The 20,016-nt window shown below is 37.3% G+C and overlaps 1 protein-coding gene across 1 annotated transcript in view; it reads left to right on the top strand.

Annotated features, from left to right (window-relative positions):
* The window catches only part of LOC107095375 (dystrophin-like), a 369,912-nt gene that overhangs the window by 118,607 nt on the left and 231,289 nt on the right, over nucleotides 1-20,016 (top strand). Inside the window, 1 exon segment of the mRNA XM_015391433.1 lies at nucleotides 16,171-16,232. Within this exon segment, the coding sequence (XP_015246919.1) occupies nucleotides 16,171-16,232 (62 nt within the window).

Genomic DNA, 20,016 nt, shown 5'->3' with positions numbered 1-20,016 from the left:
AAACCATTACTGTCCCAGTTTCCTAAATTTAATCTTGATGTATCTCTTTTCATCTGTGTTCTGGAAATGTCCCCAGATTTGGTTTCAGAAAGCTGTTCACCTTAGGCATGAGTGACATCAATCAAGAAGGTGCCAAATAGGGCAAAGGCAATCTTTAAAGAGCTGCAGAGCATTGTGGCACAGGCTGAAGTGTCTATTCAAAGGCCCACTTTAAAATGAGAACCCTATAGTGCTTCAGGGTTCATTGGTGAGAAAAAGAAATGCTGCACTCAAAGAGGAAAGAAGCCAAGCTTGAAACTCCCTAGGTACACTTAAGAGAGCTAATGGAGGAGAAGATGACTATGAGAGAACTTTAATGCTGTGTCATACAAATGAAAGCTCTGTCATTACTTATCAAAATCTCCGTTCTCATCATATTGGGATATATAAACTCTACTGTAATCTATATGTAATCTATACTGTAATCTATAAGCACTGCATGTCTGAAAACTATGACATAATTAAATCTGTTTACACTATGCAGACACTTTGTCTGTGCTGATGAAGATGACTAGCTATTATTTGTCCTTTTTTTAATCTTTAAATATGGTTTCTGAGTTCACACTGGGAAAAAAATCTAAATCTAGATAAGTAATATTTTCTTAAAATAAGTGCATTTGTTCTTTGATTGAGGAAGTAAAAAATTCATTTTGCCAATAGGACAAGACAATTTACATTTGAAATAAGAAAACGCAATTGCATTGCCTTATTTCAAGTGCATATTATCCAATTATCTTATTTTAACAGTAAAAATACTAATTCAATTGGCAAACTGTCTCATTTACTTACTCAAAATAAGGTTAAATAAACTTAATTCAAGACATTTTTACTCATTTCTAGATTGTTTTTCCAGTGCAAGAGTCGGTTAATCAGTCGAACCCTTTCTCTATCACAAACTTTCATAAAATTAGCTTAAATTAATCGTTTAATACGTGACAGCTGGAGACAGCAGCACAAAATAGAACTATACGACACTGTCAGGAATAAAGAAACTAATTGTTTACCTTTCTAAGAATAAAAAACCAAAGGAGACGGTAGACTTTTGCTGATATTAATTTCAGTTCATAGACCAGATCAGATGCTTTGAACACCGCTGCTAATTTAGTAAAATAAAACAAAAAAAAGTATGTCCAAAGAAAAGTGTGTTTGTGTGATCCCTGGCCTTATTATGTATGGTGGTAATTGGCAGTTAGGCCCCCTTATCATTTTCCTTTCCTTCCTGCTCTGATTTCGCTGCCCTCACTCAGCTTTTTTTTCTCTTTCCCCTTTCATCCCTTCTTCCCATCTCCTAATGCCAGTGTTTCCAACACCGAATGCTCTTTTTGTCTTCCTCTATCAGCCATCTCTCCATCACTTCCTCTCCGTCTCATCTCTCTGTAATGACCTGATCTGATTGGATTTGGTCTCATATTCCGTCTGTGGCTAATAGCCGTGACAGTTGCCAGGCAGCTGTGGCCAAAACAGTGACAAACATGACTTTTGCACCGGGCTTCGCCGACGGCGGAGACAGATCTCTTGTTTGCCCTCCCGGGGCTTCTGTGCTTGCACTTTCGCTGAGCTCCATTAGGACACTGACAAGCCTGTTAAGAGAAGCCCACATGATGGATCAGACGGCTTGGATGAATTTATCCATCTACTACACACAGTGGAAATCTATTAGAAATGCATTTTAGGATGATAAATACAGCTTCAGAATAATTATCAGGCAGATTTGTGGCATATAAATGACATTTGGCGTCAGACTGTGTTTTGAATCTTTTTATTAAATACCACTGCTGCTCTCTCACTGCAGAGACTCCACTATGGCGGCATAGCTGCAAACTTATAGCATCCTAGAAAGGCATTAAGAAAATGTGTGTGAGTCAGGTGGGGGGTTGTGGGTGTTGAAATTTTTTTTTTGCTCATAAAAAAATGTAAATAAAAAGTTAAGTGCTGAATGTTTATTGAAGATGGACTTTATTTGGAGAAACTGAAAAAAAGGAATTTTTAAATGATCAATTTATACAACTGCTACCCCAATATAAATCATAAATATAGATTTTTCTTTTGTCAACTAACAAAAACAAGCACTTTTAGAGACATTATGTATTACTGTTTTACCTCAGCGGGATCATCGTGTTTTTGTAGTTAATGATATAATTAATATTTAACGGTCTATGACAGGGATGCACGATATAATCGGCCCCCTATCGGTATCGGACTTAAAACTGAATATCGGACATCGGCCACCCCACCGATATTTAACCCGATATTTGATCCCCTTCTGAGTTTCTGAAGTCTAAAAAAAAAAAATAATAATTAAATACTTCTTCTTCTTCCCCAAAAACTTCTTTTTTACAGACTTAAAAACTTCTAAAGACGAGGGAAAAAATATTGATACATTAAAATATCACAATATCTTCATATGCTGATATATTGCCATTTAAAAACACCATTTCAATCTCTTTTACTAATGAAATATTGCTATATGTCATCGTTATGCTACGAAATCCCCCAAAAATCCACGAAATTTGCCATATTTTTATATGTTGATATATTGACGCGGTATCGATCTATTTTACTAACAAAATCTCACAAGAATTTGCAAAATGACTACTTATTTTTGTCCATCGGTTATCGGCTACATGAGTTTTAAAATATCGGCATATCGGATATCGGCCAAAATCCCAATATCGTGCATCCCTAGTCTATGATCATTGTACTTTTTAGTACTTCTAAATTTTAGGCCAAAGATGCTTGTTAAGTATGCATTGAAGCTTGGTTTTTAAAAGATCTGAGTATGTAGCATTCTTTAAAGTTAAATATATTTTATTTATTCATAGAATTTGTTTAAATCTTAAAGTGTTCATTTAATTCTATTTTTTTAAGGTTTTGTAAAAGAAATCCAAAGCATGCTGCAGGATAATGCTTTAATTTTTTTCTGGTGCATGGTTTTACGGTGGTTCTTTTTCATCAGAAACACTTTTTATGGTACTTAATAAACACTGCGCAGATATATCACTGCAGTGATGGATGATGCATGATTTGTTTCTTTAAAAAGTAATTTGTTCTCAAGGACATGTTTCATTGAAAAACAGAAATAAAGAACTAGTTTGACACCAGGTAAAGCTTTAACTCTGTAGTTGAATTAGAGGGTGTTTTATGTATTTATTTTGTGTATAAAAATGTGAAGGCATCTTTTCAGGCAAAATAGGAAGAAAAGCAGCCATTTAGTTGTTAAGCTTAACACAGATGTCAGTTGAAGCTTAAAACCCTGTAATGTATCTTTATGATTTTTTTGTGATTTATATGGATTTTTTCACCTTAAAATGAGGCGTTTCTAAGTTTACAGAATGAGTAGTTTCAAATTTTAGATTTGCTATAATTGATTTGTTTGGCAGCAAATAAAACCACTACATTCACATAAATATTTTAGGTCTATGCTCTCAGCAACAGCCGTGCTTGACAATAAACTGTAGCTGTAAATTGTTCCAGATGATGTCCTCCCACCCATTGCAACTATCACAATTTAGACATTTTGTTTCCCATTAAGGATAGGCCTGATATTTGTGGTGAAAGGTTGAAAAAGCTGAGATTCTCTGGCTTGCATTTTCCATTTAAAGGTATGATCTCCAGTAAATTAGAATTTTCCATGTTAAAACGTGTGGTGGTGTTTGGCTTCAGTTAAAACCTGCTGAGAAATTCAGTGTAAACAAGACATGTTTTGTTAATTGTGTTGTTTTCTTGGTTTGATTTTTTTTTTTTTTTAAACCAGAAAACTCAACGTACTCTCCAAAAAGGCACAATTTTGGGCCTATTTGATTCATGTCATTATGTGAAATTGTGCTGGCATTAACCTGCCTTGCTATCACTACCCCAGTCTCACAGCAACATTGAAAGAATTTATACTTTCCCTCTGTTTTGTAGTCTGATATCAGACCACTTTTCATGGAGCTGCTTATAAAAATGGATCTAAAACGTGTCATATCTGTTTGATTGGCTAACAAAAACTTCAAAAAGCTCTGGTATTTTTAATGTAGCTCCTACTGCTGTAAAGAGGTGCTCTGGGTCACATGGCTCATCCAGTAATTAACCCGAATCAAGTTTTATATGTGTGTTTTTAAGAATAGGAAGCATCGCTACCCTTCAAGTGCTGAATATTGGCCTGAAAAATCCTTTTGAAATATAGGTAGATAGATAGATGCACAGTGTTGCTTTAATTGGAATTGTATGTTTATTTGAGATTAGACTGCTGTACTGTACAATAGGGTTTTTACACCTCTTTTATGCTGATGGCCTCACGCTTTCGCTGACAAACCTGAAGCATGGTAGAATTCATAGTGACTTTAATGTGGGGATATTGACCAGGTCCTGGGCTAGCAAGGCTTTCCCACACCACGACGCTTCCACCTCCGTGCTTCACAGCTCTTTTGCAGATCACTTCATAGAATTATTGAAATGATTCCTTTTATAAATCATTGCGACTCAATTTGTTTTAAGAACATTTTTCAGAAATGTAGACAGTGCTTGGAAAATCAACCATATATAGAATTATTTCCACGTCTTAATAAACCTTTATCATTAGAGGAATTAATTTTTTTTTTCCTTTTTCTGTGCTATATCGCACATTTTTTTTACGCTTTGTTGCTTTTCTATTTTAATGTTATTTTTGACAAGTGCTGCTCAGGATTCAAGTCCTGGGGCCACATCAATTACTGAGAATCATTCAGACAAGAGGAGGAGAGGACTTGTGTGATTTGTGTATAATGTGCATGGGGTTAGATTCTGCATGAATTAAACTTTCTGAAGTTTTACTATCCCCCTTCCATGCACAGACAAATGAAGAATCCTTACAAAATTAAAGTCTAACACTCGATAGTTTTGTTTTGTTTGGGTAAAGAGGCTGTTTGAAAGGCTCTGAATCACTTGTTTGTCACAAAACATAAAAGTCAAGCAGAGCCTGGCCGTCGCTACATCAGATAATTTCTGCTAAATATGCAAACATGTGGGCAAATCACAAAATCTGATGCGGATTTTTAGAAATGAGGCTTTAGTGGATAGTTAGGTTTACATTTGATGGTGTTTTTTTTAGATATTAGCCAAACATTTGGCACTTATTGACTGATTAGGACTTAAAAAAAACTGTGTGTATTTAAGATCATTACAACTGTGCCCGTTTGAGGTGTGCCAGGGACTATTCTGATAATCCAGAGAAGGAAAAGGAGAAGGTTATGTTGTCTAATGAGGAAAATAAAAACAACAAAAAAAACCTTTTGGTCCAAATATCCAAACTCATCTTTTTTGGAGGCTGATTAGTTTGTTTAACATGGCCGACATGAGGATCATTCTATTTTTAGATATTTATTTTTGCAGAACGTGAAGAACTACTGAAATTACAGTAGATTAATTAATTCTGTGGGGGAAAGGAATGACTTTAGGGTTAGGATTAGGATTCACTTGTTGATAACTACCTACTGAGCTTACTGGCACAAACTGAAGCCATTCTATGGGACTGATAACCACTAATAACGATCATGCATATTAATAAGGGTATGCTGAGCTGACATAACATCGGCCAGGTAAAGCTCCGCAATTGCCGTAAAAGTTTCCGCGGGTCATTAAAAATCATTAAAAGTCATTATATTGTTATTTTATAAATAAAATGTGTTTATTGTGGCATTTAAAATGCTTTCTTAAAAAAAACCAAAAAACATTTTTTTGAAAACAATTTGGTCAGACATATTATATCACGATATATTTGCGTGGAACTGCTTCCGGTTGATCGCAAAGACGTATGTTGGGAAAAGAAGCTTGAGTCGGAGAAAAAGCAAGAGAATGGAGAAGAATGCCAATTTCGACAAAAGTGGTTGGAAACTAGAATTTTGGGGCATGGCTGGTGGCATTAAAATTATTTCTAAGACATTAAAAGAGCATTAAAAAGCATTAAATTAGAGATTAATTCCTGTATAAACCCTGTAAACAGGAAAAAGAGCGAAGAGAAGATCCGGTTCATCAAATTATAATATGGTAACTTTAGATCTGTCACTACAAATTAGAGCATAATTCCTATATATTCTGTTGCTTCAACAGACCAGGAAGCAGATTACTCATCTCGACCAAAATATTTATTTTATACTGAGAGGCTTAAAAGTTTCATCAAATCCACTCACAACAATTTTCAAGAGCGCATATGATAACTTCCAAACAAACGTCTTATTACAGGTATGGATGAAGAGATGCTGAGTTTGGATGTAGAAAACAAACCAATTTTGTATGATTATTCCTGTTACAAAGACCAACAAAAAAGATTATGTTTGGGCAGAAACATTCAATGCTGATAGTGAGTTTTAATATGTTATATTAAATAAAGCGTTCTTTCCCGCCTGTTTTTCTCCTATGAATTAAATAATAATATGGTTTAACGCTCTCCTCGAGCTCCAAGGATGTCAGACTGGAGCAAGACGGCTTTGCTTTGAGCAGGCGGTCTGGAGAGGAGCCGTGACTTGTAGGATGTGTCAGTTATCTCACGTGGATTACTTTGAGGTGATTGGGTTATACAAGGGAGCTCTGTGATTGGTTGGAAACTTGAATCGTGCTACGTGTGTGTTGAGCTTGTCCTGTGCGTGTGTGACTCACACATGTGTATTTGTGAAAACTGAGCCCGATTTAGCTCCATAAGAGCAAGCTTGAGCTAAGAGAACATGCAGAAGGGTGCTGCAATTCTGTATTTTGTATTAGGAAACTAATTTTTGCTCCTTTAAGTTGTGTTTTTTGTTAATGACTTAAATAAATCAGAGATTATATTCTGGATTTTTGTTGTCATTTTCATCATCCACAGTTACCTTTGGTAACCATTGACTTTCCCCACTGAATCATAAAGCCCTTGCTTGTGTGGTTTAGACATTAATTTATAACACTAGGAACAACAATCCTTGTTTTTTTTATAATTTGAGCGTCTTTGCAAAAAGTTGTGTGTCTTAAGCTACAAGTTTCAGTCACACAACAGTTTAAATAGACTATCGATTTTGTTTTTCTCTCACCTTTATTGTCTGGTTGCTGCTGGCTGCACCTGCTAATTCTCACTCTATCAGCCTTTCTGACAACACGGGCCATGATGATCACTCACCCAGAGCCATGATGGTTTACAGTCACATACATCTGGTATTGTAGGTCTGTGACGACGGAAGACATTATGACTGACGTGAGGCTCTGCATTGACAGTGATGTTCTCAAATGGGACAGAGACATAACAGCAAGAGCTCCTTAATAGATTAAACAACACTAAAAACTGTGGTAATGAAATGGATCTTCTGTTTTCCAACCAACAAAGTAATGTTCCCATTTTGTTTTTTTTAACCTAAGCCATTCTTTATAAGTTCAGGCATTCATTTATTTTATTTTTCATGCCCCTAATTATAACTGAGTGGATTTCACTAAGGTTAAATTGTAAAACTACATCTCAGGCTTTAAACATCCTAACATCAAGTCAAGAGACTGGTTACAGCAAGAGTTCCATGGTTACCTTTAAAAAGTAAGGCTATTTTCAAAAAGCACACAAGTGTGACCAAATCTGATCCTTTTGACACAAAACGTCTACATACGCTTCTTTCAAATGGCTGTTTTGCCATACCTGTGCACTGTTTCTTTCTTTGCTAATGACTTGGTCATGATACTACCATTTTTCATTGCTTAAGAGTTTAACAACACCGGGATCCCCATTTATGTTTTGATTTTTTTAAAGAACTCTCTATTATGCAGTTATAGTGACAGTCCTTGAAGGATTTCTTTTGTAAACGGTTTGTATTTGTATGCCATCTACATTCTCCTCGTTCGCTCGAGGGTTCGCTTTGGTCTCCCAAACTGTTCAGATTGAAGCATAAAAGAACCTGCCAAAATAGTCAGATTTGACAAAACAAAAGAATTGGGCATCAAGACCTGCTGTGTGAACAGCCCAAGTGTTCTGTGTTGATGCATTTAGCAACAGGCAATTTCATATTTCTCATTCTGTACCCTGCTCAACAACAGTTGGAGTTGTTCCGTTTTAAATGATCTGCTTCCATTTTTCTGAGCTGTTTGTTCTGTGAATCTTTATGTTGTGTCCTGTATGCAGAAGAGCAGGTTTTGGAGGGGAAAAAATGACTGATTTTATCTAAAGTCAAAGTGTGTTTATTTGCATTGCACACTGAACATATGTTATTTTGTTGTTTTTTTATGATATGAGCTAAAAAGGGGAACATGCAACTCTCAAATAGCATGGGCCCCAAGATGACACCTTGAGGAACCCCATTTGTGGTAAACTCTGACATAGGGTTACCTATTGACACTATTATGTTTCTGTCCTTTTATTAAGATTAAAAACCAGTTAAGTATTGTTACAGAAACACAGAAACACAGTATTTCATTATCCCTATAATCTGTGGCATTTATGCTAACAGTGATGTAAAATATAATCCACTACATCTGAAACCCAGTTAATACAGTACAGCTCCCCAAAGGTCAAACTTACCCATCATAATGTTAAATAAAGGCATAAAGAATCTGACAATCATGGACTTGAATAATGTTTTTTTGAAACGTGGTGGTAGCAGCATCATGCTGTGAGAAATTGAAAGGAAGAGGAAAGGAGTTAAATACAGAAAAGCTGTGTAGAAGCTGAAAATTTAAAATTAATTCTGTTTCACTTGTGCATACTTGTCCCTGTGGAATATTTTCACATGAGGGTGAAATAGGCAGCTTATTGCACTTCAGAGAAAAAGTAAGAAAAAAATCTATGTGTAAATGAAGAAAGTTCTAGTGAAAGCCTGGTGCTTTGTATTCAGCATCAGGAGGTAGGGCTGTGAAAAATGGACCCCCTTTAACTGGAACATCTGTTCTGAAAAACCTTGAGGAACCCCACTAAGAGAGGACAGATTGGTTTTCTGTGATTGATCACTGTGAGCTGTAACATCTTGTCTTGTATTTACTGTGTATTGAGAAATACATTAATTACTCCAGGTAAATGAATGGGTTCTCATAAAAATCTTCTTTTAAACAACTGGTCCTTTTTAAAATTTAGGGTCTTTATTCTTTACACATAACCTACAGGTCACAAACAGACACCTGCAATATCTTGAATATTATTTTTATCAGAGTATGCCGTGGTTCTTTTTGAGCCTACTACGTGTTGTTGGATGGTTTCAACTGAAGTGATTTCTTAATATAAGACATTTTTGGGTAATCTGATAAACTTGGTTGTTTTTTTGTGTGTTTTTTTACTAAAACTTCTTTATTTTTTTAAGACTTTTAGGTTTAACAACAGAGGGAATGTATGAGGGACACGTACAGCTCTGTGTGTAGAGGATAATTGCCTTATAGAACATTGGTGTGCTGTGTATTCTTTTCTTACATTAGAAATACATCTCTATTCTGTGTGTGAGACGTCTCGCACGTCTCGATGTGTGACCTGTTAATTAAAGGAGAAGTTTCATTATCAGCTTCATTAGCCAGTGCAAGGCCAGAGTCAACGCTCACAATTACAAACATACTCAAAGACTTCCGGTTAACTGAGCCGCTGCGATATTAACCTGATGTTGGGTTTCGAGGTGAGGGTGTAATTCCTCCTCTCTCGTAATGAGAAGCAACCCCGAGTACCTGTTAAACGGCAGAGGAGGCAACGCAACTTGTAGGAAACCTCATTTCCATCAAAGGATGACTTTGAATTTCCTTAAGACTAATCACTGCTGACATTTTCCAATAAGAAAAAATGCATAAATTCACATCTTGATAAAAAATCTCAACACAGAAGCTTTTTGTTTGTTCTTATTGTGTTTGAGAAGTCCAATTAGGATTGCAGAAAGAAAGATTTCCAAGCTTAAGCTTTTTGCAAACCAATTAAAGTGGGGAAGTGTTTGCGAGAGCTGACATTTCTGACAAAGAATAATTTACTAAAATTACTGTTTTTACTAAATAAGCCACATTTTCAAACAAAACAAAAATGTACAATGGCTTTTATTAACGGATGGTGAATTTAGCAAAGTATTTCTGCCATGTATGTTCCAGACAAGACATCTGGGTTAAACATGAGGAATGGTGTTTTTTTTATGGAGGTACTGTAACTAGGACCTCTTGAAATAGGAGTATAAAGCATATAGTGCCTTCAAAAAAGGATTCCTTTAAAACAAATTTAACTCCTTACTTGACTTTTTGGGAATTCTATGTGGGAGACAGAAAAAAAATATGTAGGGATGCACGATATAATCGGCCCCCTATCGGTATCGGCCTGTATCGGCCTTAAAACTGAATATCGGCCACCCCACCGATATTTAACCCGATATTTGATCAGCTTCTGAGTTTCTAAAGTCAAAAAAAAAAAATAATACTACTTCTTCTTCTTTCTCAAAAACTTCTTTTTTACAGACTTAAAAACTTCTAAAGACGAGGGAAAAAATATTAATACATTAAAATATCACAATATCTTCATATGCTGATATATTGCCATTTAAAAACACCATATCAATCTCTTTTACTAATGAAATATTGCTATATGTCATCGTTTTGCTACGAAATCCCCCGAAAATTCAAGAAATTTTGCCATATTTTTATATGTTGATATATTGACGCGGTATCGATCTATTTTACTAACAAAATCTCACAAGAATTTGCAAAATATCACAAGAGTTTGTAACAGAACGATGAAATTTCACGAGATTTTAAAAGTAAAATAGATCGATACCGCGTTTTTAAAAATCTATTTGATATCAGCATATGAAAATATATTTGCGTATATTATTTTGTCAGTGTCAGAAATGGATAATAAAACTGCTATTTTCAATGACTACTTATTTTTGTCCAGCTTTAACATCGGTATCGATATCGGTTATCGACTACATGACTTTTAAAATATCGGCATATCGGATATCGGACAAAATCCCAATATCGTGCATCCCTAAAAATATGTAGTGCTTCATTTAATTTGGAAGGAAGACTGTAATTATCTCATCCAACCGGTGAAAATAAATAATATCGATCAGATAAATAGGGTGATTTGTTTGTTTTCCCCTCAAATACAATAATAGATGATATGCATTTATGATAAGATAATAGAATCGTTTTATTGTTTTCTGTTTGGAAATTGACTTGAATTATTTTCTCGAACTCTTGGTAAACCCCACAGCATGATTCTGCCGACGCCATGTGTCAGAGTTGGCTTAGTTTGTTTGGTGTTTTCTTCAGTGGAGATTATTTTGCATTAAATTTAAAAAAGTTTAGGTTTAAACATTTACATTTATAGTGAAATTTATTGGTGCACTGTTGATTGATAAAGACAAGACGACTTTTTATTTTGGAGAGTCACAGTAAAGTGGATTTTAAAAAAAACATCACTCTAAAATTTTTAATAAGCCTAAGTCTGGCAAAGTTCAAGCTAGGTGTTTTAGAAGGGCACTGTAAGGGAGTAACTCCACCTTCACCGCAAGTTTTCAACTTTTACTGAGATAAAAGGGCTAGAGTAATGAGCACGATTTGGAGGATTATCCGCTCCTACATGCAGGCTCTTCTCTGCTATCATTTCAGTCTCACAGATAATAAAAGTTGAGCTTCTGACAGACAGCTCTGGAAACTAGCTGCAATGATTCCACCAGCACCTTTCTGGGAGAGGGAGGAAAAGACTTTTAGCTTTAAAAAATAAAAAAAAAGACTCTTCTAAGTTGTTCTGAAAAATGTCTGAGTCCATGTCTGATAAAAGATGGTCACATTGACATTTACCCATCCGGAACAAAGTGACATAAAGAACATTTTGGACTTTATCTTTCCTCTGGCTTGAACACCATTCCAGCATTTAAACATATTTAGTTTTTGGTGTCCTGTCATACAAGGCCTACAAAACACATTTTTTTGCCTCACAGGTTACTTTTATTTTATAAAGATATCCAGGCATAATCAAGGCGGACTCAATAGCAAAGCTGACTGTTTTATCATCACCATTTTGCAACGTTGACAGGTGTTTAACCTGTGATTTACATATATAATCCTCTAAAAATTGTCTATAAAATTACCTTTAATAATTGTTGGCAGGAAAAAAATTAAAATTCATATCCCCCTTTTTTCTCTCTCCACGGTACGTCTGAGAATTTGAGTGGTCTGTACATTTGTTCATTTGGATGTAGCATTAGGCACATTACCAGTTAGTTATGGCTCGTTTACCATTGTTTCCTACAGAATAGGTAGAAGGTTCACAAACAGTAATGCAAACGAGGTGGAATCGACTCTTTTAGTGGAATGGAGACGAGCGTGGTGTTGCTGGTTTTTGTATACATTTATATACAAAATGACAATAAAAGTTGTCTAAGTTGTAAAGATTCTCAGTCATCCAGTCAGTCCAGGTCATAGTCGCTCCAAAAAAGTAAATAAAAAAAAAAACAGTGGACTTTGTTGTCTACGTTTTAAGACTTTCGATTTCCATCCAGGAAGCTTTTTCAATTCAAGATGTCTGGATTAGTGTTGAGTTCCAAGCTTTATTGAGTAGCCCAATAAAGCCTTGTTTGGCTTAGAAAACATGCAAATAGAACCGATAGAACAGGTCTGCCCCTTAGTAATGGGCATCGTTGAGGTCTTTGGTAGCTTGCAATACCAGTACTGGTTTATGCCTCTGAAAAGGGGGGGTCGTTAGGGGCCTTGCATCGTCTTTGTCCCTTGCAGGGCGATGAGGATTATGATAGTGGGAAGGAATTAACTCCCTCGCTGCGTTGTAGGTTTTTGGGAGCTGAAACCTGAGTCCACCCTTTCTGTTTAAGGTTATTTTTCTCTCATAACATAAATTACTTCCTTTTCCCCCCCTTTCAGACCAACTGTCTTCTTTGTCCAAAATGTGAACTTTCAGGTCCTCAAAAGAATGTCCGTTGTCCATAAGGTGTGGATGTACAGCCAGTTCTTGTCCAGAGGACGTAGCTCTCCTGTGTGGTCTATGCTCTGTTTAGAAAGATTTATGAACTTATTTACTAATATTATGATGCCAGAAACAAAACTTCAAGATATGTAGAAGGTCTGCAGTCTGATTCTGTCTGTAAAATAAAAAAACATGTTAATTTTAACCAGTAACTGGGAGTCATGGTCCTCTGAGAAGCCCAGCTTTTTTTTAACTAGTAAAGAAGAACAAACTGTTTTCTCAAACTTCTTGCATTATAATACTAACTTGTTTAAACTTACAATCTGTTGCTTTTTTTTTTTTAGCTGAAAAACCTCTGTATGTCTATTTTATCCAACCCGTCTCCTAACTTTTACGAATCGAAGTAGCTGCTGGTTAATATTCACTGAGTGCTGCTTTGCTTCTCTCCTCCAATCATGTAGCGGTTCTCTAAGCAGTGAAATAAGGCAAATCGGGTGTCTCAAAGCGACATTTCCGATGATGTTAGACCAAATGCGGGAAACGAGAGCACCGGGTGAGAGGGGAAAAAAAAAAAAAAAAAACACAGATTCAAAACGCTGTGAATACAGACAGCTGACCCAACCTCTGTTACCTCCGCTGGCTCCCAGCTTCCGCCACCTGGGTTCCTGGAGCTGACGGCTCGTAGTCGGTTTCGACTATGCGCCGCACTGTAGTCGACCAAAATCCCGGATGATTTTGAAATTCCGCCCGGACAAAAATAGGACGTCTGGTCACCCTAGCTAATGTTAGCACCCCTATCAGGGTTTTGGGATAGTGCGGTATTGTGGGCTTTTATGGTTTGAACACACCAAAAAAAAGAAAGAAAACAAGCCAATTTCACACCTAAGAGTTTCTGGCTTTTTTTTTTTTTTTTTTACTAAATCTAAACACCAACAACCCATTAAGTTTACATTACCTTAGTTTCCTTCGGCTGCCAGAAGCTACAAGGATAATTAGCTTTTCTGTTTTGCGAAAATGCATGGAGGGAAATGTTGAAATTTGCCTTTAGAAATGTAGCACTTTGGCGTGGTGGGCCATGAAATCTTGAAACCTGTATTATGAAATTTAGGCAGGATCGGGATGAGTCGGTAATAAAGATGACACACAGATACACACACACACACACTGTTTCTGCTAGAGTAAAATGTGTCGTTTTATTCCGCCACAGAAAACAGCAAAACAAGCACATCAATCAAGGCACGGTGCTGAATACAAAATATATTGTTCCAATACAAATTATATTGTCCCCCTTACCGTGACACAAAGGATCGGAGAGCCAGCCGACCCAAGCAGGGCAGCAACACACAGCTAGGCGTTCGTACGCAACCCTAGCAGACTCTGCCAGTGCCAACCGCCACCCGCCATTAATGCCAAACTTCAAAGGAAAATGTTTCGCCCAATCAGGAAAAGTAACCGCTCCCTCTCACGCCTGGAGCATTTTACAGAAAACCAAAACATTGTGCCGGCATCCCCTGACCTCACCCAAGGTTTGTGGACAGCTGATACAAAAAAAACAAGTTATGCTCAGAGCATGGCACCGAGAGCTCGTGAGTACAAAAACAAATTATATCATGCTCTCAAGGACACAGAAACTTAGATAATGAGAGTGCTTAGGTAATACGAGTGCTTCATTTGTGAAAACTTATAAACCTTGTATACAAAACTTGTATGATTGTCAAAGAACATAAAATATAAAATCCATATATATCAAAACATCTGTGAGAAGTTAACACAGTACACTAGCACATGCTGACTGTATTAAGACATGGTTGACCGCATTAGAGAGCTTTAGGTAGTTCTAAGCTTTGACAAAACTGGACGAACGTTGGATTCATTGTATGACCTCCCCTTTGAATTGAACTTGAGCCTTTTTAGTATTTTCATTTGGCCAGTTCCTCCTGGTACTGTCATGTTGGGGTCTAATCTTCTAACCCACATGCAGAAACACTCTCAGGAGACAGGGAAAAGGTTAAATGGTTTATTGACAATGTTTACAGTGAAATGTGAACGGGGTCTTGGCTCGTCAGGCTGGTCACGGAAGGGAAGCAACTAGAGGAGGACAGGTCGGTTAGAGTGGATCCAGGAAACTTGCAGTTGAACGGCGATTTGAGTTAATACCTGCTCAGAGGGTATTCTGACCGGCAGGGGGGGAACCTTGAGGGTCCAGAGGCTGATCGGCAGGCTGAGGGCAGAGGCAGAGACGGAGGCTGAGGCGGAGGGCAGACAGGCAGGTTCCAGGCAGCGATAGATCTCTCCAGGGTTTGACTGATAACCAGATAGTCAGGATCAGAGAGGCAGAAGAACACAGGGTCAGACAGGTTCTCCAAAAATTCAGAGAAACAGATCAGAGTTAGCTGGCTCAGGTTTGCTGGTACCATTACTGGCAAACACTCTGGCAGGGAAGTGTCAGCCTCCTCCTCTTGAAGTAGGCCTCCAGATGAGCAGATGGAAAACAGGTGTGCAGAAGTCAGCTCATGCCCTCAGGAGGAAGATCTCAGGCTCCCTCTGGTGGAGAAAGGTAGACAAGCCTCCAGATCCCAACAGATACGGTTCTTCAATGTTCCATATTTATTCCGCTTGTGGACAGTGGATCCTTCATGAATTAATTCTAATTCTAGTGTGGTAATCATCAAACTTCAAATCAGCAGAATAAAATGAATAAGAAATATTTGAATCAAATTAACTTCTTGTTTTATCAACAGGAGCAATTTTTTCACCTAAAAGTTGTCTTTAATTAGGGGCTGTTTTTTTGTTTTTTTTTCTTATATTAGAGTTTGTTTGATCTTATGACAATAAAAGAGAATACAAAAGAAATCCCGTCAGGAAGTAAGCACTTTCTGGCAGCTCCGTTTAAGCTTTGATCGCAGTTTAATACTGAAGATGCAGGTGATGATGTGCTTTAATAGCAGGTGGAAACAGAGCTGAGATTGGAGGCCTCTATGTGGTTTATTGTGATGCTGATACCCAGCCAGCGCTGCCCCGTAAGTGGGCTTCTGATTGATGTGATGAGGTTGCAATTAGCCCTGAGCAGGATTTGAAGAATCTCTAATGAAGCTGAGCGCCACTTTATGAGTCAGAAGTCAGTACTGAAGTATAGTTAAACATACATAATCATCTGACCATCCTAGCAGATATTTTTAACATTGCTTTTATATATTTCTCTGAGTTTCCCACTGTGATGTTTTAGACATTTATGTTTCATCTGGTCTGAACTCTTCTTAAAATCTAGGCTTTGTTTTTTCTCCCTACAGATGAAAGAGAAGACGTTCAGAAGAAGACTTTCACAAAATGGGTGAACCTACAGTTGGCTAAGGTAAGACATGCTGCTTGTGTCTCCTAGGATAAAATTAAATGTAGTGTGTTTGATTCTTAACGTGAACCATCTAGCTAAACCGTCCACACACAATGTATGGTTTTACAAATAAGTATTTGAACACCCTGCTATTTTGCAGGTTCTCCCACTTAGAAATCATGGATGGTTCTGAAATTGTCATCGCAGGTGCATATGCACTGTGAGAGACATAATCTAAAAAAAAAGAAAGTTTAGAAATCGTAATGCATAATGTTTTATCTATTTATTCATTTGATACAGCTGTATGTAAGTATTTGAACACCTGATAAAATTGATGTTAAGATTTGGTACAGTAGCCTTTGTTTGCAATTACAGAGGTCAAATGTTTCCTGTAGTTTTTCCACCAGGTTTGCACACAATGCAGGAGGGATTTTGGCCCACTCCTCCACGTAGATCTTCTCTCGATCAGTCCGGTTTCTGGGCTGTTGCTGAGAAACATGGAGTTTGAACCCCCTTCAAAGACTCTCTATTGTGTTTAGGTCTGGACTGGCTAGGCAACGGCAGAACCTTGATATGCTTCTTAGTGAGCCACTCCTCCACAACTGCTTTGGGTCATTGACATGTTGGAAGATTCAGCCTCCACCCATCTTCAATGCTCTACCTGAGGGAAGGAGGTTGTTCCCAGTCTGATGCTTCACAGTAGGGATGGTGTTCTTGGGACAGTACTCATTTTTCTTCTTCCTCCAAACACGGTTAGAGGAATTATGACCAAAAAGTTCTAATTTGGTCTCATCTGACCACATGACTTTCTCCCATGATTCCTCTGGATCATTCAAATGGACATTGGCAAACTTAAGACAGGACTCGACATGTGCTGGTTTAAGAAGATTTCATGATTGTAAACCATAACGTCTTTGTGTATTACCCACAACAACTTTGGAACCAGTGGTCTTAGCTTTTATCAGGTAATTGACCAGCTCCTCCCGTGTAGTTCTTGGCTGATTTCCCATGAGGTGAGATCTTGCATGGAGCCCCAATCTCAGAGAGATTGACAGTCATGATTAGCTTCTTCCATTTTCTAATGATTGCTCCAACAGTGGACCTTTGTTCACCAAGCTGCTTGGCAATTTCCCCGTAGCCCTTTCCAGCCTTGTGGAGGTCTACAATTTAGTCCCTAGTGTCTTTGGACAGCTCTTTGGTCTTGACCATGTTAGTAGTTGGATTGTATAGGATGGACAGGTGTTTTTATCCAGCTAACGAACTCAAACAGGTGCATCTGATTTAGGAGAATAAATGGAGTGGAGGTGGACATTTTAATGGCAGACAAACAGGTCTTTGAGGGTCAGAATTCTAGCTAATAGACAGGTGTTCAAATACTTATTTGCAGCTGAATCATAGAAATAAATAGTTATTGTGTCTCTCACAGTAGACATGCACCTCAATGGCAATGTCAGACCTCTCCATGTTTTCTAAGTGGAACAACTTGCAAAATGTCAGGGTGTTTACTTATTTTTCTCACTGTTTATGCAGATACCAAATTGTATTTTTTAATATAATGTTAAATGTGTTTCTCTACATTGCTATAGAATTTATACATTTGTTTTTTCTACAAAATATCTGTATATTTTCTCTTTTTTTTGCTTTGTTAAAAAAGGGGAGATGATTCTGCATCCTGCATTTTCATGGAAAAACATACCATTTCGTCTTCCTTCACACTTTTCTACCTCAATGCTTCAGATTTTCTAGTGAAGGCTTAATTTACTTGACTGCCTTTACCTCAGCTCTCCCACACAACAGCTTAAATCATGCCCTTATTTTTATCCGGACACTTTTTATAAACCTGTGCTTAAGATCTAGAGACTAAATTTGATAAATTTCTAATTAGTTACTAAAATCATTGAAATTTTCATTATTAGCTTACAGATTAAATCTTAAAATACTTTCCAAATTGAAGCTGGTGAAGTTGTTTCAATGAGAACAAAGGGCAACAGAGCACAGGCTGCAAGGGCATACTACCAGACAATTAAGCAGTGGTTTGCAAGCAGGTTTCAGTAGCTTGCCATCCATTTAACCCAAAAAACAGCTCCACATGGCCTGAATTAGATAAACGGGACTAGAAAATCTCCTAAAACTGCAAATTAGCTTGAGATTTTACATTTACTTCCTTTTGTGTGCCCAAAAAAATCATAGCATAAGTAAGCAAATAAATGCTTTGATGGTTTTACAATAAAAAATTCCCATTTATAAAGGTTTGTGAACCTTTCTAGGTATAAATGTATCAAGATGCAATCATGAACTATGTTAGCATCAGCTGCAAGCAACGAGTCGTCAACAAGAATTTCATTCACTACTCATCAAATCCATTCATAGTTCTGTGTGCTTGACTCCAAGCACACTGACAGCTGGCATCTAAATAATATTTGCAAAATGAGCTTTGAGGCACATTAAATGGAAAAAAGCAAACGGGAATGTTGTTTGAAGTTACAAACCCAAAGCAGCTCCCTCTCTTGCTTCTATTTCCACTTCCAAGCAGTTAACTGATACTTATTGGGAAGTAGTGGTGATGCAGAGAAAGGCAGGGAAAGCCAGCCTTTACTTTGGATTGCAGTTACAGTTAATGATTTGCTCAACAAACCAGGATTTTATTAGTGTAGGCATCATTGTATGGTGTTACAATAACTTCAAGCCAAATATTTTTTATGTTTAGAAAAGCCCAGTCAACCCTGAGCACAAGAAATCCAGCCTCTATGTGATCTATTTAACCATCTTTAAGTCAGTCATACACTGTATGTTTTTTTTTTTGCCCTTTTCAGGGCGACTTTCAAGTTGTGCAAGAATTTTTCGATCGGGAGAAGTTTCAGCCAGGTCATGAATCATGTAGTTTACAGGGGGTAACGAGGGGCGATCAGCCTCTCATGACCACCTCCCGATCAGGAATCATAAGGTCAACTTCAAACATGTTTGAAATTTAGTCGGCCGTCATCAGATCGCATCAGAACTTTGGGCCACGCAGTGTGAGAACATGCATCGATAGCTGTGAACTTTTAAACCCTGTGGTTTCGTCATACTCTTTAAGCTGTAGCTGTGTGCAAAGATTGAAAATATCGCACAGTGTGTACCTGGCTTTAGCCTCTAGTTGCTCCTACATATGAAAAATTTCCATATTAGCATGTTCAGTTTGACTTGAGTAAAACTGACTTAATCACTTATTTTATGAGCGACAGCCGTTTTTCCTAAAAGAGGAAAACGCATCATCATAATGATATATTGTGTATTAAAAGACAGATGTGATTTAATGTTCAAGAATGGATTCACTAACTAATCTGCATCCTTACCTGTCCGCCGTCCATGAAGCTAAAATTTACAATATGTTAACTTAAAGAAATCAGAATATTGTAGGCAAAGGTACAACAACAAGTCCATTCCTAGCCCACCAGGCAAATAGATGAAACCCTGTAAGGTGCTTATTAATTATAAGTTAATTATAAGTTTGCGTACATATACAGGTATACAAATTGACATCTTCATTTATGCATTACTCAAAGACAACCATTGTAAAATATCCAGTAGGACTCATTGGTGCTCACCGTCCTTCTAATGTTGCACCGATGCCATTTTTTGGCCCCGATACCGGTATCTGATACCTGGCGATGCAGTATCGACCTATGCCATACCGATACAGTACCATCTGTTTGAAACTGATGTGTGTGTATATGAAGAACTGCATACTACTTGGATGTAAAATAATTGCAATCATGGCTTTGTCAAGCTTCTGCCTCCCTTTGTGAAGCAGGAAAGACTAATA

Source organism: Cyprinodon variegatus, unplaced genomic scaffold (genome assembly GCF_000732505.1).
Source record: "Cyprinodon variegatus isolate N-32 unplaced genomic scaffold, C_variegatus-1.0 Scaffold541, whole genome shotgun sequence".
Lineage (NCBI taxonomy): Eukaryota > Metazoa > Chordata > Actinopteri > Cyprinodontiformes > Cyprinodontidae > Cyprinodon > Cyprinodon variegatus.
Note: the sequence above shows the minus strand (reverse complement) of the source record. Positions and strands in the feature narration are given on the sequence as shown.